At 40.2% G+C, this 21971-nt stretch overlaps 1 protein-coding gene across 4 annotated transcripts in view; it reads left to right on the forward strand.

The window, feature by feature from the left end:
• The window catches only part of MAP4K4 (mitogen-activated protein kinase kinase kinase kinase 4), a 153446-nt gene that overhangs the window by 61161 nt on the left and 70314 nt on the right, over positions 1 to 21971 (forward strand). For all 4 annotated transcript variants that reach the window (XM_063458449.1, XM_063458458.1, XM_063458467.1 and 1 more), the window contains exon 3: positions 3312 to 3368. In XM_063458449.1, the coding sequence (XP_063314519.1) occupies positions 3312 to 3368 (57 nt within the window). The remainder of the gene's footprint in view (positions 1 to 3311; positions 3369 to 21971) is intronic.

Here is a 21971-nt window from a genome sequence, read left to right on the forward strand (position 1 = left end):
TGCAAACTGTAATTGGAGGCACACTTATTCCTGGGTGGTCTGGTTGTTCGGTAGTTTCACTCAATATAATAAATGGAGTGATTCTACCGAACAATCAGAGGAATGCTGCATACATATCCCAGGTTAAACTTAATACACATATAATATTACAGGCAGTACACTAGAATATGTATCACAGTCTTAAAGGGACAGTAGTCCCAAAAGTCCCAATATGTCCATAGATGCTGTTAAAAGGGCCAGTAGCAGCAATATACAGTACAATATGCCCCAAATAACCCAGGGGCCATAGTCAGCAGGTAGGAGGCTAGCAAACAGGCTTCTCCAGGGCCCAGTGGCGAGGTTGGTTTCGCCACACACATACACCCCTAAATGTTGCAGTTTTGTTGTCTACGTACTGTTTAGTGGACTGTGTTACCCTTTACCGATAATGTAATGTTCCGTTCTCCCTGTATATAGACTGTCCGTGATAATGGAATGATACAGCTTGTATCTCTGAAGATATGGTAGAATCCTGACTCCTAAGAGCTCATGTACATTTTAACAAGATTCATTTATAAAAGTGCCAATTTTTATTAAAATATGTACTTTTTTTTTTTTTTTATTCTTTTTTTTTTTAATGAAAGTAAAGAGCACACACTCTATACATATAAAGCACTTCAGCATGCTAAACTGATTGAGGGGACTGGAGTGTCCCTTTGACCTCTAGTGGTTCTGTTGCCTATAATTATTATTATTATGATATTTATATAGCGCCATCAAATTCCGCAGCGCTTTACAATGGGTGGACGAACAGACATGTAGTTGTATCCAGACAAGTTGGACACACAGGAACAGAGGGGTTGAGGGCCCTGTTCAATGAGCTTACATGCTAGAGGGAGTGGGGTAAAATTACACAAAAGGTAAGGATAGTATTGTGACAGTTGCAGAAAAGGAATCAGTCAGGAGCTTTTAACAGTTTAATTGATGTGCTTTTATGAAGTGTTTTTTTTTTTAAATCTTTATTTTTATTGTGCACAAGTTAACAAATCGTCCTGCACTGTCACAAAAACAGATGCAAGAACATGCATAATTCACAATGAAACATGTCATATGTAGGGTTATACATTTAAAGCGATTGCTGAGTTTCATTTCGTTTAGTCGGCACATTTTTGTATTAAGGTTAATATACGTTTAAGACCGTTGCGCATTTTGTGATTGAAGTAGTTTGGGCTTAGGTCAGTCATGCATATCTTGTATGTTTTGCTACATGGCAAACAAATTATATGTGAAGCTCAGGTATGTACGGTTTATGCGTGTGCTTAGATTTAGTATGTGCCTATGTGGCTCGAGTATACAACAGGTGAGATAAGCACGGATAGTGCCAGGCAAGCGGGCTTGTTGTCAGTAAAAAAGCAGGTGACAGGCAATCTGAGAGCTTAGCTGATGCTTGTGTTGATGCCTCATACAGTTGTTGGAAGGCTATTATGAGAGTGTTAGACAAAACGTAAATAAAGAGCATGGCTAAGTAACAGAAATAAAGTAAAATGCAATGATCAAACAGTGGATATTACGTTAGAGTTCCATGTTGTTGGTAAAGGAAACAATGCATTTGGATGAACTGCAGTTTGGATGTGCCACTGGAGTCTCTCAAGGCAGGCCGCGCAGACCTCACGGTTGTGCCGCGGATAGCATGTTGACAGTCCCGCCGGATCTTGTTGCCTCATTCCTGTTTGAAGAAGTGGGTTTTTAACGATTTTTTGAAGGCGTGGAGACTGAGTTAGCATCTAACGGAGGAGGGAAGAGAGTTCCACAGGAACGGTGCAGCCCTCGAGAAATCTTGAAGGCGAGCATCAGAGGTGGGAGTACGAACAGAAGATAGACGTAAGTCTTCAGCAGATCGTAAGGGCCTAGACGGAACATACTTGTGTATAAGGGAGGGTAGAGATTTGAAAGCAAGAACCCGAATTTTAAATTAAGGTCTATATTTTATAGGAAGCCAATGTAGGGACTGACAGAAGGTTGAGGCATGGGAGGTGCGGGCGGACAGGAAGATGAGCCTCGCTGCCGTATTCGTTATGGACTGTAACGGCGCATGTTGGGAGCATATAAGACCACTGAGAAGCGGATTACAGTAGTCAAGGCGAGAAAGGACAGTGGAATGGACCAACACCTTAGTCGCATCTGGTGTTAAGTAGGGGCGGATGCGCACAATGTTTTTGAGATGGAAATGACAGGATTTGGCGATAGATTGAACACGAGGCTTGAAGGAGAGGTCGGAGTCAAGGAGAACACCTAGGCCTGCGTGGTGGAGCTGATGGTAGCACCATTGACTTGGAGGGAGACCAGCACAGGAGTAACAACACTTGAGGGAGGAAAGACCAGAATTATATATTATAAATATGTCAGTTTAAATACGTGCTACAAGTGGGTATTTATCAATAACGGTATAAATTCCTAAGACTTGCTGCATTGTTAGTCTCAATACTTAATAATGTTAAAAGATAGCCTTTGAGATGTGCCCAGCCTGACTTCAGTGGAAGAGACCTTATTTAAGATTGATTTTTCATAGTACGTCGGTTTTATGTCGCAGAAGTATGTCACTTTAAAGTTAGATGTTGACTTTCAAAGGGGGATAGATTATGAATCTCTTATTAGTTCATTAGGCTCGGGGGGAGCTGGATTGCTCGGTGTTGGTCTAGCTCTTTAGGAAATTGAATGGTTTTAGATTTAAAGCTATTCAAACGTATCACTTACCTGTACTCCAGTACTAGATCACCTTCTGTAGCTGTTCTACTTTCTGCAAGATCATGAAGCTTGATGACATCTGTCCAGTCCAATGCTTCTGAAAGAAAAGCATAGGGGCCATAGGGCTCTCTGCCATTTCAATGCTTTAAAGACCGATTTATTGGCTATGTTTGGGCTCTCTATGCTTTCTATGATGATGACACAGGATATAAAAACCTGAAAATCAAGTCTTGGCAAAGCTACAAGATGGCAGTTGAAGCAGAGATTTTGTCGTGATATTTTATGCTACTTCCAAACTCCAACTCATTTTAACAGGAAATATTCCTTTTCATTTATCTTTATTTTATTAAAGATATTTATTTTTGAATCTTATGAGTTGTTGTTTTATGGACAAAAATGATAAGAAAAAAGCTTCTATATAACTGTTATACGAAAACACTTTAAAGTGTTTTTTTGTTTTTTTTTATGTATTCTATGGTTTTACCCTGCAATGTTTGTTTTGTTTCTTTTCTATAATTGTTCAACAAACAACAAATCAAGTGTATTTAACAGCAAATCTAACCTGCTTTTTTATTTTATTATTTCAGGGTCGGCATGTCAAAACAGGCCAGCTTGCAGCTATTAAAGTCATGGATGTTACGGAGGTAAGTTATGCAACTCAACCTATTATGTGATTTATCTTTTCTAGTTTTCGTTATTCAATTAATGTTATTTGACATAAATAAAGTTGATCTCCCAGCACCAACCCTTTTTTTTGTGGCCGTAGTGGAAAAAAAGTTGTGATTCTTCATTTATTAGAAATAACAACATATCGCAGGAAGGTTCTGATTGAAGCTCTCCTTTTGCCTCATACTGACAAAGATCATCATATACTTAAAGCACTCTAAGCATAACTACCATAAACTTACAGGTGATAACCCGCATTTTGATATTGTGAAAATTTAGTTTGGGCATTATAAGTTTCACTGCAGAAGAGAGCTAATTTCTCTATCCATCCCTCTCCCTCCCAGCCTCTCCTAAATGGTCAGACAAAATGGGATAGTTCACATAGACTGCAATGGGCTGTAGTGTTTATGGTGCTTGGAGTGCCTCTTTAAAGGATCACTATAGGGTCAGGAACACAAACATGTATTCCTGACCCTATAGTGTAAAACCACCATCTAGCCCCCCTGGGCCCCTCATGCTTCCATAAATATAACAAAAACTGTATTCAAGTCTGAAGCTGTAAATCTGCATGCTGTTCGCCTCAGAAAAAACAAGCAGGCAGCTGACTTCATCAGAAGTGGTAGCCTGATCCAATTACAGTGCTTCCCCATAGGATTGGCTGAGACTGACAAAGAGGCAGATCAGGGGCAGAGCCAGCATGATTCAAACACAGCCCTGGCCAATCAGCATCTCCTAATAGAGATTAATTGAATCAATGAATCTCTATGAGGAAAGTTCAGTGTCTGCATGCAGAGGGAGGAGACACTGAATGTTTGGGTGCATTTTAGGCAGCCAGGAAGGATCTCGAACAGCTATCTGAGGAGTGGCCAGTGATGTTTTCACTACGCTGTAATGTAAACACTGCCTTTTTCTCTGAAAAGACAGTGTTTATAGCCAAAAGCCTGAAGGTAATGATTCTACTCACCAGAACAAATTCAATAAGCTGTTGTTGTTCTGGTGACTATAGTGTCCCTTTAAGAATACTTGATTTTTGGTATTTCATACTATATTTATTCTGGCACCTACTAATGATATATGTAACTTTATTTTGTAAATTGAGCTTGCTATGTCCCAATCTATTAACTGAATTCCATATTGAGCCTTGCAATGTGGAGCACTAGTCTCATTTACGCAGACTTTGTACTGACTTGCTTTGCTCACTGATACCCATAGGTACTGAAAGTCATTGTGGATATTTGAGTCTGCTTTATTAAATAGTGCCGTCACTTAGGAGCCCATTGATAGAATTTACATAGAAACTTTAATCTTGGGAAATGAAAGTTCATATACATTAAATGTCCTGGCCTTGTCATTTCGGAAGGTGGCTGGGGCATACCTGTTAAATAGTATATAATATCTCTAAGACTGAGCTACATCAAACATAAAAATAGCTAACACAAGTAATTGCTGCTTTTATCCGATTCAAAACCATTCAAACAATGTGGCAGATTTGCTGAAGAGGTGCAATATAATCTGTGACAGTGGCTGCCTTCAAACCAATATTCTTTCCAGTTTTACATTGTATTTGTTACTGTGCTGTGGGTGTGATGCCATAAATAGAACAGGTTGGATTCACACCAAAGGTTCTGTTGGATAAAATGTGAAAGTACTGTGCGCATATAAGCAGAAATTTTAATTTATTAGGTGCAATTCTATTCAGTAACTCCATATTTACCGATGTGAAGCATTATATTGTTAAAATGGGAAAGAAAAGATAAAATTGCACCAAAAGAAAAAGCACTCACCCCCTAAAACAACCCGAAAGAATAATTGCCACTCACTGCTCATCCTTGTAAAGGGCACATGCATTTCTCTGACTCCTGATTTGGCCAGTAAAAATCTTGTGTTGTGTGTTTGTGGTTAGCAAGGTGGTTTCAATGTTGATAGTGAGTGGGTTTACAAGCACTTTGTATTTTTCCAATAGTTCACACTTTGTTACGATTGCTCACTTGAATCTAAAACGAAGCACAGTTTTTACCGAATTGTATACTGCTGTGTGGCACTGGGTATTTTAGGAATTATATATTTTCTTCATTTTAAAAATTTGTACCTCCAACCGTTGGTTTGAATATTTTTTTAGGTGGCATACTGGGTGAGATGCTGCCAAAATAGATATTAGATTATTGTATTGATATGCAATATTTTTCATTTTAAATCCCACTTATCACTATGGTGTGTCTATCTCTGACATCTGTCCATTGAGAATTTTTTTCAAGCTTTGTTTATGAAACGAAAGCAGGGCTGTGAACCAAAAGGACCAGTGAAACTCAGAGTGAAATCTGAAATACAATGCCTGTCATTTGCATGTCAAGCTGGGAACTCTGGAGTAGATGTCTGTGACCATGGAGGACTTTCCAAAGTCCAACTTGAGATAGACAAGTGATGCATAAAAATAGTTTCTTCATTTGTACTGAGGGGAGTTTTATTGTGTTTAGTCTCAACACAACCTTTCTGGCATCTAACTAAACACTCTGAGATGAGACCCAAATGTTCAAACTGTTCAGTACATGGTTGGCTTCTGGTCACCGGTCGTTTTGGATCACAATCTTTGCTTTGGTTAAAAAAACAAACACATCCATTACAAATGGTACCTGCAGTAATGCAGAGTGAAGTCTGAAACATGGTGTATGTCTGTGCTCATTTGCACTTCAAGCTTGGAACTGGGATAGTTGTGGAAACATTTCTCAAATTGCTGTGCTCAATGTGGACTATATCTCTTTCTCAGGGCTTTTCATTTCCCCTTGACGCTAGACACTGGCAAGTGAATATTCATTCCACGAGAGTGGCTGTGTGTGTATGTATTTGTATATTCTTCAGTATAGAAAAAAGATTGATGGAGCATTGTTACTTGTGATCCACCATGCCTTGGATTATTTGTCTGTTAAACCCATTATTATAAAATCTTCATTACAAACCAAGAGCTAGGTACACACTGAGACAAGATCAGATGTCATGCTTTTGGGGAAGATAATAAAGTGTATAGCTGAGGGAACCCATAGAAAATATTGGGACAGAAATTACTGCATATGCTAGTTTTCACATGCCAGTAAATGTGAAACATTGCATAAAATTGATATACCGGTAGTTAAAGTGGAATTTCAGTATCTCGATGTGCCCCGGGGACCATGGTTAAGCATTTCACTGTTCAAATACGGTGTGATTCCTTACATTTGGATGGTATCCTAGGACTCCAGGCATCATAACCATTACAACGAACTGTAGTGCTTAGAGTGACTTTTTAATGTTTGTATATGTGTAGAGTTATAGTGTATCTAAATGCAAGGGTGTGCTGGTGTTAATGTTGTTAGGAGTGAATGCCAAGGGAGGGGAGACATCCTGGTGATCCAGTGGACTCCGTGTGCTCTCTGCCTGGTGGCACATTGTTTCAGATACACTGGATAAATAAGATATATGGATGGGTAGGGACTAATGGGCCACGTTGTTTAATGCTTTCTTATGGGTGGGGGGTAGTACTAATGCGAGTACGGCCATTGCTGCTGATTAGTTCTCAGAGGAGCAGAGCCAGAGTCGGCACCAAGGGACATCTGCACTGGACTCAGGTAAATGACAGGGTTTTTAACCCCGTCTGCACCACAGGGGTGGGAGGGCTTGATTGAAGGGGCACTATAGGGGGTGCTTTAGTGGTTGTTTTCCTGGCACTATAGTTTCCCTTTAAGGTATTACCCATATTTAGAACAGCATTTTAAACATGAAATATGCATCGGTCTCTTCATAAAACATAAATGTGTAACAGCCTCTGATCTCGAAAAAGCTATGTAGACTCAATGAAATGGTACTGTGCTAGCAGCCTTTGGATACCACTAAAAGGTTGCTAAGCAGAATAAATAATTATGCTAATTATGCAGGGAAGCAGTTTACGGTTCCTTTAATTTTAAAGTGTTACATGCACAATGTATCCTTACGGGATCTGACCTAGCTATAAGGTTTGTCTGGCTGACTTCATACACTGGAATTTATTTTTTGACTATGTAATTTATTAGGAAAGGATATTTGGCCAAATGCTCAACTTTTGCTGCCATGCCCTCACATCCCCTCTTGTTAATCATGACTCCTATATTTGGAATACAGCAGACATTTTTCACAGTCTTACTTCTTCAGTTCTACTATGTTTCAGAATGTGTGATTGCTAGGCTGAAATGGAATTCGGCTGAGAACGGCATATCTGTTCAATGTTCTGTCTGTCATGTACCAATGAGTATTTCTGTGAGATAGTGGATGAGTCACATAGTTAGTTGCAGGATGGTCTCCAGCAAGAGGATGTGAGAATACTTTTCCCAGGAGGACAAGGTCATGGCTTGTTGTTTGTGACATCATTTTCCTTAAATGACTAGTGATGAATGAAAACCTTCAGATGCAGTACATGGTTTAAAGAGGTACACCACTATACATGAGAAACACTTAAACAGCGTTAAGCAGTTCTATCTAGAAAAAATAAAGTTTATTCTATGTGCATTAATGATTGGGCCAAATCTGCACATTTAGTACAGTAATGTGTTTTAACTCTAAATCAGGGATGGAAAGTGGTAGATGCCCAGATATTTCTACATAGTACTTCCAGGATGCTTTGTCAGCCTACAGCTTATTGGGCTCTTTTTATAATTTTTTTTTTTTTTTTTTTTTAAGCCTGCTCCAAATATGTACTCTTAATTAATACAAGAGAAATTATGGAAAGTTAACTGTTCTTGTGTGTTTTTAAAAGGCCTCTACCAAAAACATGCCTCATTGTTTTATCGTTCCTATTTAAAGGGAATATTTGTAATTAATATTTACTTATAAAACTCTCCTGATTCTATTGGATAACCCTTCCAACACTGTGTAAATGTAGAGATGATTGTACTTGACCGTTGTCTATTGTCTTAAACAACATGGGTGCCAAGTGATCTCTGATCATGGCCATTAGTCATCAGAGGAAGTCAATATTCATATTTATAATGCTTTAATTAAATAAATCATTGAATTCATACATTTAGTTGCTTGAAAATTACATAGAAAAATAGACCTCAACACAGTCCGCATTGGGATAATTATTTTATTAGGCCAAAAAAAAAATTTTTTTAAAAAGCATGTCCAATCTAATTGTACCTTTCTAGTCAGTCTGTTATAGTGAAGTACTTGTCATACTAATGTAAATGCCCTATGTTTATAACAGAATGCTATGGATTATTCTATACACACTGTGATTTCCCTTTTCAAGCTGCCTTTAATTTGTTTTTCTTTTTGCCAAATTAAACAATTGACAAGTTTATTTTTTTTTTATTTTTTTAGGCAGTAAAGTTGTGTATATATATATATATATATATATATTTTCTTTTATTCTGCTATTTTCATTTCATTTTTGTTTCTAATTCTCAGTTTGTTGATTGCCCTCCCCTACTCTATGCAACATTATGTTAATGAAGTCAAATATAATATTAAATATATTGTAACGGTAGTATCCCTTTAAGCCAAAATTGCATCATACATTTTATAATAATTTTCTTCTGATACTTTTTGCCTGTTTGCTACACTGTCTTACATTGTAGAAAAACCAATAGCTATGATGGTATCACAAATTTTTTTACACATTTCTTTTTGTATTTTTACGGTATTTAATTTTTGGGCGTGAAAAATTATCAATTTTGCTTAATAACCGTTCCTGCCGGAGTGGGAATAGCAACGATTGTGTTCTTTCCTGTTATCCCCACTGCAGGTAGATGGAATATGTATTAGGACTTGTACTGGAATAGCGGTGATAATTTACATAATTCAGTCTGGCAGAATCTTTCACAGAAAACACTTTAAGTTACTGACAGTGTCTTGGGGAAGAGCATTGGATTTACGTAGCAAGGGATTTGGCATCAAACTCTTTGCTACCTGTCTTGATTTCTAAGGTTGCCAGGAAGACCGTTTTTCTACTTCTCCCTAGAGTGGTCTTCTTATTTATTTTACCCCTGCTAGAAATAGCTATGTAGTAATACACATCCTACGAGAATGTCATGCATCTGAAACTGCAGTCAATGTTCTGTTCTAGAAAAGTATAAGTGGACTTTCTATATTGGTTGATGAGCGAAGACTTGCTGGATGCACCACACATTCTTTATCTTTGGCTACACTCCAGATTTATTTAAAAAAAACAAAAAAAAAACCTGAACTCCCAGCACAAAATCATGAATCAGAATTGCATTGTGAGGGAATTGTCCCTGCTGTTAAAGGAAAAGTCTCCATGTTTCCTCTGTTTTAGAACTATATGTTTTGTATTGCTAAGTGTTCTAAGTTTTCTTGTTTTGATGTTTGTTACACCAGTTTTCTAGAGCTAGAATATTGGATTTATGTCTCCTCTAAAGTGTTATTTGTTGGGAATCCAAAGCAAATTTGCAACTTTAGATCAAAATATCTGAATTACAATACATGGCTGATTTGAAGGATGTGCCACTCTGCAATTTTGACCTAAAATAAGAATTAAAATTTGATTCCATGATTTTCTGACAATTCACACTTTAGTGACTAATACGGTGTGTTGGCTTAGTGGTTCTTCATTCACTTTATTTAAAAGCCACAGATGCTGCTGATGGTCGTGGTAGTATGTTTGCTGCAGTCGGTCGTTTCAGTATAGAGTTAGTAAGCATGTGTGCACATGGCCTCCTACATAAGAATGCTAATGATACATTTCCCATTCCAATAACTGAGTGTTTAGGGAAATGCTGTTTTAGTCAGGCTTCTTTCTGGTTATTATAGTGGGCTCTGGAGGCGGATCAGAATTCAAAATCTTGGTTAGCAGCATAGAGGGACTTCCTGAAATGAAAGTTTTAGGGGGTAACTTATATTACTTTGTAAATAACCAGCAGTTTATAAGTTGTCAAAACACCCATGCAACTTTGCATGCACAGTTGGCCATCACTATTTTAGTTTTCTTGTTGAGTGCAATGTTTTACTTATTAACAGCTTAGTACATTGTAGAGTAAGTTATTTAAATATTTTCTTGGCCTGCTTTATTTCTGAGTTGTTGCCCATTTGTGTAGCTGCTCTTCAGGTGGTATTATGGCCTGTCTGAACTCGTAGAATATATGTTCACACTAGTAATTCTGAAAATGATTTGGAAGGGTATATGTGATTACCCTATTATTCATGAAGCTGGGCCCCTCGCGTTTACTTTGAAATCTCTTTACTAACATGATCTACTTATTGGGTCTATCTGAATCGCGCAGTGTCCGGCTTGCCTCTCCAAGCATAATTTATAGTCCTGGCATGGGTTGTTGGTTTCTTGGACAACACATCAGGGAGCCCTCCTCGCTATCAGGAATGCCATTTCTCACAAACCCCCACATACTTTGGTCATCTGGATAGTTGCCTTCACCATTAAAGGAAAATAATCTGTTGTTATTAGCAATATACATAGTGTATTATTTTTATACATTATCAAATTTAAAGTTGTTTAAATAAACATTGTCAAAAAAAAACTATTGGATTGTCTTAGATAAAATCTCACAAGTAACAATCCCAAATTTTAATTTGCTGGAAAATTAACACAAACAAGCAAACATTGATTTAAATAATAATTGCAAATTATGACCGTTTCCTTTAACAAGCTGACACTACTACTAGTTACTAGTTCCATTTGATTCAAGATGATTATTCTGTCTTCCACCAGTTTCCATGCCATTGATTTAGAAGACCTTTTAGAGTTCCTTGAACATTTTTAACAGTTAATAGATGTAATCGGGTATGTTTGAGGTTTACATTTCCTATAGGAATCTGTAGTTGCATGGCTATGAATCAGCACTTCTTTGTAAAATGTACATAAACCTTGTAATGGCAGCTGACGGTTTGCTTGTGGTTTATTTTTTTTTAGAAAACTGTAGCTTGATCACATTGTTTTCTTTATAAAACAGGATAGATATTTGCACACATGGAACATAGCTGGGTGTTCACATATATTTACAAATATGTATTTCCAAAGCTAGAGTGCCCTAGTCACTGCTTAGGTTACTGGCCCCTGCTAAAGTGACCAAAAAAAACAACAACCCCTCTTAGCTCCTAGGCTGCTTTTATGGCTCCCGTGGGCTGTTCATTCACTTCACTATTTTTCTCCCTTTGAACAGATACAGAATCTATCCAGAAATTTATGAGGCATATGACTTTGAAATGGGAGCAAAGCCATAAAGTTTGGTCAGATTTCCGTTGTCCGATTGTGATAAGCTTGGACCTAAGCAGACATGTGAAAATCACTACAAATGATATACAATGGAATCTGCACACATCCATTCCGTTCAGCCTTTAAATCTATAACAAGGCGATTCAAAAACGAACACTCCAAGCACCATACCCACTACATGAATTTAAAGCATTTTTACATTTATACTTGTACACATTGCTGGATAATTATGTCAATTTGAACCACGATTCCTTTAGGTACAGCTCTATTCTTCCTGTAGCAGAAATGATGTCTGCTTTGTTTATTAATTTATTTATTGCTAGCTATAATTTTTTTGTCGCATTAATAGGTACTGATTATTTTGTGTATAATTTGGTCAAATAAGTTGTTCCAGATTTAAATGCTCTTTCAAAACCTTATACTGGATATATAACTTTGTATTTATTTATGCAATTTATATTGTGTATCTGTATATACCTGCAGACAGGAGGTGTCCTGAGGTTTTTCTCTGTTAATATTTGCGTCTTAGAATAAATACATGATTGCCTCTTTATATGAAGTGTTGCACTAACGCTATTCTATAGAGTAGCTTTATATTTGTCTCCCTCACATACTATCACGTATGGAGGAATTAGTTTGTTTGTCTGAGAACTGTTAATTGGCACAATGAAGATCCAGTAATGGAAAAGTTCTTGTTTCTCCATAACCCAGCATGACCTCGGTGAGGCTATTCTAATCTAAATGCTTAGTGCAGTCAGTAGGTTAATCCACTCGGTAATCGCCTCACACCTGGGACAGCAGTGTATTGTGGAAGTAGTGCTCAGCTGTTGGCAACACTGTCTGTCGCCTGCAGTGCTTTCTTGCCCAGGATTTTCTGCAGAGGCCATCTCCCAGGTGACAATCGCCTCACCTTGCCATATGGCAGGGGCTGTTAAATAAACAGACTGTGCTTTCTTTGGTCTGTCTTCATGCAACCCGTTTGAAAGTATGTAAAACTGCGTCGTATCAACGTAACTTACTTTGGACTTCTAATGAAATCCTCCATATTCGCTTTATTTTTTGATATCTTTAGCAAATCATAGAAAGTGGTTGCTTTGTGTTTCTATTTTTTTTATTTTTTTGGTTAAAATATAGTTGCTGGGTGTATTGCACACTTAAAATTACTATTATAGAAAGCTTTTTTTTTTTTTTTTGTCCTTATTGTATTGTCACTTAAAATTTGACAAGTCAACTAAATTATATCTTTAATGGAAAGTTTGGTCTTTTAGTGACAAAAATATAAATATTTGTTTCATAGCATATTTTATAAGACATTTCACATACTTAACATGATGTTTTTAAATTGGTTTTCTTTCTTTCCTGAAGCCCAAGGATTTCTTATGGTTTAACAAATGGCTCATGATTACACAGCTAAGAGAGGATTTGGCAAGAATGTATGATGTTTCTGGGGGAATCGGGGTCTTGAAAAATATGAGCATATGGTGTTACTAATCCCTCATAGACTCCACCTGAAAGTAAGAGGAGAAGTGGTAACTGTCGACAAAGATTGTCACAGAAAACACTGCACACACTACATAATCTCCGGTGTAGACATTTAAATACCAAAGAGATAGGAATTGCATATATCACAAAAAGGGTTATGTTTAGAAAACCACTGCAAAAACCGTGGCAAGAAGTTGAATAACACATGTCATTTAACAGTTTTTCTACTTGTAAGCACTTTGAAAAAACGCACAAGGCCATGCTGTGTGTATATAATACACAATCCAGCGCACTCCCTTATTCACTAAACAATGATTTCAAACCTTAGAGATTGTAATAGTTTTATTTATTTAGTTACATTATATGATCATATATTGCATAAGCCTGCCACAACGTCAATGTACTCCATTATTTTTTGCCTAGGTGAGGTATTTTTAAATAAATGATTACAATCTCTAAGATTTGAAATCATTGTTTAGTGAATATGTAAGTGCGCTGGATTGTGTATATTTTGGCCCCAGGAGCACCCTATAATAGTCCTCTTGATTTAATTTTTATATATATACACACATACACACTCTTTTGGTTACTGAATATTGAAAAAAAAAAAAAATCTCTTTATTTTTAATGTGCATAGATGTACAAACATGCTTGAAATGCCACGACAGCGATTACAAGCTCCTCAACAACAAAACAGAGTATGACATTGGCATTCAGTATACATGCACAATTTTGTGGAAATGGTAATGTAAGCTAGGCAGAAAAGATAAACAGGGGAACTCATACATGTCTAGCTATCAGTCGCAGTTTAAGCTGAATATAGACTGACTGAGAATCGCTATGTGAGTACAAGAGTGATAGGTTATGTGGACATGTAGAGCAGGCTTAATAGTACAGGCTAGGCTAACATTAGGAACATTGAGTAGTAGTGGTGCCACTGCTACTCATCATATCTGGGAACACCTTGTGGTAGGAGACCCTGCAAGGTATACCTGGAAGTTGGATACAGGTAATAGATGGTCCCTGCCATGTAGCATCTAGCCAAATGTCGCAAGCACTATATTTAACCCTGTAACTTTCCAAGACACCATAGAACCTGTACATGGGGGTACTGTTTTACTCAGACTTCGCTGAACACAAATATTAGTCTTTCAAAATGATAAATTTTATTACAATGATGATACTTTCAGTAAAAGTGACTTTTTTGCATTTTTCTCACACGAACAGCACTTTTACTGACGATATTATTGTTGTAATAAGGTTTACGGTTTTGAAACACTGTTTGTGTTCAATGATGTCTCCCAAGTATAACAGTACCCCCCATGTACAGATTTTATGGTGTTTTGGAAAGTTACAGGGTCAATATAAGGCTTGGATTTAATTTATTTTTTTTCACATTAAAATTTTCCAGTTTGGTAATGAGACCGTATGGTAGCCCAGGAATGAATATTACGCCCATGATGGCATGCCATTTGCAAAAGTAGACAACCCAAGGTATTACAAATTGGGTATGTCCAGTCTTTTTTAGTAGCCACTTAGTCACTAGCTATGCAGGTGATTCATATCAATAATTTCGGTATTTTCACCGGGCAGTTTTAGCTTGTTTGGTTTCACCAAAATCTTATTGCTACCTAGAAATATTTTTTCGAGCACACTAAAGGTGTTTGCAAATGGTTACACGTTAAAAAGTAATTCAATTATATAGAAAGTGTACTTTTAGGCAATATGTATTTGCCATTTTTATGGTGTTTGTTTATTAAGCCTACATTACCTTTTGACTGAAAGCATTGCTGAGGTTGTTTTTGTCTATTTTACTACATAAAATGTAGTGCTGTACAAAGGTTTAGACATCTTCAGGATGCTATGTGAATTAAAACTTCATAGCTGATTACTCACCCTGGAGAATAATCAAAATGATTAACTCTTTTGAGTGAATCATTCCCAAGTGAATTTTCTGTTTGTTAGTTTTGTTTCAGATTTTTGATTTTTGAATCTTTAGATGAATCCATTGTACAGCGTGTGGAATTTGTTGGCGCTTTTAAATATGTTGTTCAGTTTATAATACTACAGTTTGCTGATTTTTTTTTTTGAAGCTGACTATAACACTTGAAGTTCCTTTTTAAGCATTAATCTGGTACATGAAATATGACCGTGTTATTTATGAGAGGAGTGATAGCAGGTCATGGAAGATAGGGATAGAAGGCTTATACAGTATAGACATTATTATTTGTGCTAGGACCTATTGCCCTGACCTCTAGATGCCATCAGCCCTGCATAGGTAGTTAAGTGCAAGGAGGATATAGTGCCAACAATCCAGACAGGGGTTAATGCATGTCAGTCACATATAATAGAATGCTTGAAATAAATGCAAGACAGTAACTGAAATGCTGAATAACTGAAATGTTCACCCTATCCCCAGCCTCGCCCTCCAACCTCCTCGGCTAGGGAAAGTCCCAGTGATCCATAGTTTGCCACTCCGTCTGCTCCGGGCTTGAGTGGGAATACGGTTCATGCTGGTCCGGCTGTGTGTGTCTCCGATATTTGTGTGCCGGTGCGGTTTAGTGTTTGCTGGGTCTTGAGGTTTCTTCCTCCGGAGGTGCGTGATGTGCATCGGGGAGCTCTCCCATGCGGCTCTCTGCCCGGTGCTGCGGTGATGAGCGTTGGTCATCTTGTGTCTCCGGTAAATGCCAGAGGGCCGGTCGGGTCTCCGCCGCAGGTGCAAGCAGCGCAGTTTGGAGATTGTTTGTTTGCCCCGCGAGGTCAGGCGTGGAACAGTAAGTATCAGGAGATGAGCCTTGCAGTGGGCTGTCGCTCTGCTCCTCTTTCACACGATTCTTGTGCCTGTCAGCAAGTTTGAGACAAAAGTTGGCGAAGATTTCGTCCAGGCGCCTCATCGATGTCTCCAGACTGCCATCACATGGTGTGTCTGCCATTTTAGTGGTGACTGTACAGGAGGCCTGAGTTGTTGCTGTGTTGCAGCTGTCCCTTTAGTTTGACAAGTCGAAGAGTGAGTACCGGGATGTCCCTCACCAGCAGGGGGGGAATGGGGGACCCCCTCACCTCTCCTTGCCCCGGCAAGATGCTCAGCAGGGAGATCGGCCGTTTCTCCCTAGCTGCCCCCACAGGTAGGCCTCAGAGCTGTGACGGGGTGAAACCACCACTCGAGCGGCTAAATGCCTCCAAATGTGTCGCTGATTGTCTCCAACCGGAGTTGTCTCGATTGCTTGAGGGTTGAGTTGGTTTATTTTGCTCGGTTTTATAATTTTGCCAGGAGCTCACATTAAGTGCGTCCGTCTAGCATGGCGGTCAAGCCCCGCCCCAATCACACCTTATTTTAATGATTATTGCATGCTGTGCCTGATTGTCTTGGAGTGACTGATACTTCCCAGCACCAACTCACGTGCTTTGAGGGCACTCCATTGCCCGTCACACTTAGCAATGTGAACTGCTGTGAAAATTTTTGCCCAATCACAAGTGATGCTTTATATTGTGCAGGCATGAGTGGGTTTGTGATATGTTAGGATCTTCTAGTAAAACAAAGCATGATTTACTGCCACTTACACATAAATTGGACCAATCCTGTTGAAATGCAAGACTTTGTTCTTTTGCTTTTTTTAGCCTTGTTTTTTTAATGTTTGAGAGAAGGTGAAGAGAAGGCATGTAAGGTCAAAGGGTGAGGGGGCATGAACCCAAGAATATAGAAGACTGAAATGGACAAGTGCCCTGATCACTGAAATAACGTAAAACTTAACCTTTATTAGGTATCTATTAAGAATGAAGGAGTAAGTAGTAAACTAGAAAAGCTACAATTTCTGGGGAAATTGTGTGAAGTGTTCTTGCCTCCACCAGTAGTCTACAACTGGAGTGGGCAGAGAAAATGTTATTTATTTATATAGCACATTTAATTGCAACGTTGTTGCCCAAAGTGCTTCACAGTTACATTAAAACATACATTTATAAAAACATTAGCAGGTGTACAAAAGGCCCTGTCTATGACATCACTTGCTGCTGCAGCCTGGCACAGGTCAGAGTATTTTGGCGTTTGCCATCTTCAAACGGTCATATTTTAAAAACTATAAATCCTACAGCGAAGGGCTTCATATTGTGAGAATCACAAGCCCCAGACCTACATTGTGATGCATAGTATGTCTCTGAAATATTATTAATGAAGGCACAGTCGCAGTTTAGAAATTGCCCTTCAAGTTTGAGCTGGATAGGGTGAAGTTTCAATGAATTTCAATGGACGGCGTGAGTTGCAAACAAATGAAATGCAAACATATTGTGAAAACTATCAGGACTATGGCTTAGCCGTGGGCATATTCAGTGACATCAGGGATAGCTGCACGTTTTGATATAAGATTTGTGTAGGTGGGCTAGAACATGAGGGAGTGGTGGCAGTTTAGAAATCATGTCCTGATTTTTCAGCTCTGCTAGGTTCCACTCTAGTTTTGAACATTTTGCCATTCATTCCTATGGGACCAATTTCGCCACAAGAACGACGATATTCCGTGAACCATTCGGCAAAATGTTCCACAAAGTAATAGCAATCCAATCGGGAACAATCCGCACGTTTCGGTATATTACTGTCTATGTAGTGTAAAAACTGTGGGAGGAGTTAGGGTGGTAAATTTGGCTATAATAATAATATATATGTGAGATAACATTAAGTGGTCTTGCTATGCAAGAACACTTAATAAATGAGAAGGGAATCGATTTGTTAGTGGATCCCTGCCACGTATCAACTAAAAAAAGAACCACTTAGATTTGGATCTTGTGAAAACCAAAATATTTACAGGTGGGAATAAAGGTGGAAATAACAAAAAATAATAATGAAGGGGGTCGTGGCCGACCAGCTAATGGGGTAGGACCCAGTTCTTTAAGGCTCCGCTTTCCTAGCCCACATAGCCATCTCTATATCAGGACCTATCGACACTTACCTTGGACGCTTGTAGGGCCCTAAGACCCCTGGCCTGCCTGCTCCAGGAGATGGGGATCCCCTACAAGTGGGCTTCCCGTTCAGCCTACAGTCCAGAAAAGAGCACTTCTGGCACACTCTCCGCTGGCCGAATTACGCACCTGGTTTCTTATGAGCTCTGGGCCTCGCTGCAGTGAGGGTCCCAAATAAATTGGATCCTGGAAGATCCTCCCTCACGGGCAGCGGACACGGCTCCCAGGCCGGGGAGCCCCCTCGAGGAGAAGCTGGGGTCCAGATGGCCCTGAAGAATAGAAGACACCCCTAAGATGACACATGTGGCTGTGGCTCGGCCCACGAACATCGACACCTGTAGCACACTGACGCTCCAGACGTGGCCTGCCTCTCCTACACAGAGCACTGGAGACAACACGAACTGTGAGTACTCCGTCTCCCGACCTGACAGTAAGCCCAAATAACCTGGGGCATAACAGCATCCCTCCCAACTGCACCCGGTGGCGGATAACCCCCCACACCCTTTGTAATGAGCAGGTGCCATGGCCGACCAGTAGTCCTTCATTAATATATGGGGATCCGGGAACTGGGATTGGGTCCACGTGGACGATTTTGGGAGGGGCACACTGGTACCCTTACTAGGCGAACGGGGGCCTAAAAGCTAACAAACATGCGCTAGAACTGCACGATCCCCACCAGGCGTGAATATTGACGACAGGCCCAGGCTTTCGCTACTACCGGTGCTGCCGGGCTTTGACTCCCTAGGAAGGCCAAACAATCGGCCCCACTGGCGGACGGCGGGTGCGTACACACTTGGAATATGTGGAAGGGCATTGGACTCGCGGGGCCTGCTAGGTGGGAGCGAACTGAGCCCAAATGTTTTTGTGGCGGGGCGCGGCGCATTCCCCCCCGGAGCGATATTGATGTATATGTGTGCTGTGCGCTGTGTGATGGGAAGCCTCCCGGCCACATGAGACACTGTGAAAGGCCCAGCGGGCTAATCTCTGGAGAGTCATAGCGCTACCCCTGAGCTCAAGCCCGACAGTTGGCTCCAGGGGTACACGTATGTCTGTTTATTGAGTCTTTTAATGCTCCCCATATTGAAGTATACTGTTTTGAGATCTATATGTGATGGAAATGGAAAAACGACACTGCTACAGTGGGCTGGACATAGACTAAGTTCTCCCCGGTTTGGTTTGGTTAAAGCATCCCCCACGTGACAGACCCAACTTGTACATTCGGCTAGAGCCTGAGTGAGGGCATATGAACGACTGACACACTCACCAGGACAAACAACCTGGCTCAGGGTCAGTGTGTCACGGGTGGCGGTATGGAGACCGGGACCCCCGAATGCCTGATGATGATGGGAGTCTCCGTCTGGAAATAGATTATCAGGGCCTTGTGCAGGGTAACCACACATCCCCTGGTGTTGAGCATCAGCGTTTGTGCGGCCACATACCAGGGCCCTGATACAGCTACTGCGGATCCCAAGAGCTAGGAGCGTGATGATATGCAGACCTCCCAGGAACTGGATAGGGAGGCTCTGCAGCAGACGTGTCCAGTACAGAGACAAGACTAGAACAGGCACCAAACAAGATAACAAGACAAGACTAGAAGAACCCAGAACCAAAGCAGGACAGAAAGCAGAACCCCGAACATGTACACAAGACATGAGGTAAACATGAATAGGGCAGGATAGGACTGTACATGAACTGGGAATACAAGACAAAATAAAGCAAGAGATGCAAGGCAAAACAAGAGGAGACATAACTAAGTACTATATATGTAAAAACATTGGAGATGTAGATATACATAAATGGCCAAGATGTATGCAACCCACCACTGCGTCAAAGTACTCCAATTAAGGTGGGTTCCTATCTGCCTAGATATGCATGACTAAATAAACAATAATAAAACACACACAGCACTTACCTGCAAGAAAGGGGCAGAGGACTTGGAGCAACTGCCTGCAGGAACCAACTAAAACAAAAGGGTTAACGGGAAAGGAACGGGTGTGGCAACAAAAAACAAACTTTTAAAGGAATCCAAGAGACTGGGAATTCCAGGAACAGAATAAAGGAATGAACCCAGAAAACCCAGCATAAAGAAAACCTGACACAGAATAGAAAACCAGAAAAACCAAGAATGACTAAACAAGAATTGTAAAAAGAATACAGAATACCAGAAGCCAAGGCCAGACATCTCTGCAGAACAGAACAGGATGTGACACATAGTTGCCTAACGCCAACTTCACACACTCTACTCATCCCCTGCTCCTTTAACGTAACCCAGATGACCCCCCCCCCCCCCTGGATAGCATCACTCTACACAACACCATCTGCACACATGTGAGTCAACGGCGCCCCCCTTCCCCATCAGAAATGGCACCCGCCAGGATTGCCCCCTGCCCCCCTCCTATTTGCCCTCTCTCTCGAACCGTTCCTTTAGGCGGTCAGACAGGATGGAGGCATTACGTGACGCACCACAGGACACATGGAACACAGAGTCACTGCCTATGCGGACGACATGCTCTTTTTCCTAGAAAACCCACAAGTGCCCATCCCCAAACTCAAAGAATATGGCCAATTTTTCAACATTAAATTGAATATGGAAAAGTCGGAAGCACTGAACATAACGATACCCCGCGATCAGGAGACTCACCTCCGCTCACAGTTTAAGTTCTCCCGGTGCATGACGAAACTTAAATATTTTAGCATCTGACTACCGATGGACCTGTCCCTCCTATAACAACTAAACTTCCTTCCCACTCCTTGCAACCCTTCAGAGGGACATGTGCCGTTGGTCTGACTTCTAAATCTCATGGCTCGGCCGAATAAACGCCGTAAAGATGAATGTCCTCCACCGACTTATATAACCCTTTTATACAATACCTATAAGAATCCCCCGAGCATTCTTCCAAACATTATCCGCTGCCATTATGCATCTGGTGTGGAACCACAAAACGTCCAGAATAGGCAGTGCGCAACTAGAACTCCCCAAAACCCAAGGAGGGGTCAGACTCCCCTCAGCTATTGGATACTATCACGCAGCCCACCTACTTAGAATAATAGACTGGCATGCCCACCCGACCACAAAAATCTGGGTGACTACAGAGAAAATGCAAGCTGCAGGTAAGATACCAGCTCAACTGTGGCACGGCACCCTTGCATGCAGCTCCTTACCCATGGAAAAAACCCTAATCGATGCTCTGGGTTAACGTTTCAGTATGAACATCACGCGATTAATAGTACTGCCTTATTGTCATACACCCGCAGAACTACCAGCTTAAACTTTGCCGTAGCAACGGTATCTGAATGGTGAAATTTCTAACAATTATGTTCAACAGCAGGGTAAACTATGCTGATATATGACCTCAAGGATCTCTAAAGCCATTTTATGACAACAGTCTCCTCACGGAGTACCGGGATATAGACAAGATCAATAGCCGGTATATCAGTCGCCTAACTGCCTACTTGACATGCCCTAGCCCACTACACAAGCTCTGAACCGACACCCTTCTTTACAGCACAGAGCATGAGACACGATGCAAGTTGCAACCCTGGCTAGTACAATTTATGCTCCCGGAATGGTACATTCTAGAACAGATACCTCGCACAGTCCTAGACGCATTTTATGATCGGTAGTACTCGCATACATACAGAACAAACTAGGCCACAACATGCATAGATAGTTTCTTTCTAATGCAAGCTATCCGCTCATGTCTTTACATACATTGTATAATTTCATGCAAGTTGAAACATATTGTATTTATTTGTTTGAACCATTTTATTGCGAAATTGAAACATGTCAACCAGAAATTAAAATGAAAATAAGATAATCAATAAAAAAGAATAAAATGAAGTGTAAAAATGATGTACACTGCTGGGGGGGGGGGGATCTATAAATTGGTGAAACAGAGCCTAAGCCAAAACATAGTTTATGCTTAATCTAGAAGCAGTAGTGGCTCTGAATCCACCAAGT

Source organism: Pelobates fuscus, chromosome 1, assembly GCF_036172605.1.
Source record: "Pelobates fuscus isolate aPelFus1 chromosome 1, aPelFus1.pri, whole genome shotgun sequence".
NCBI lineage: Eukaryota > Metazoa > Chordata > Amphibia > Anura > Pelobatidae > Pelobates > Pelobates fuscus.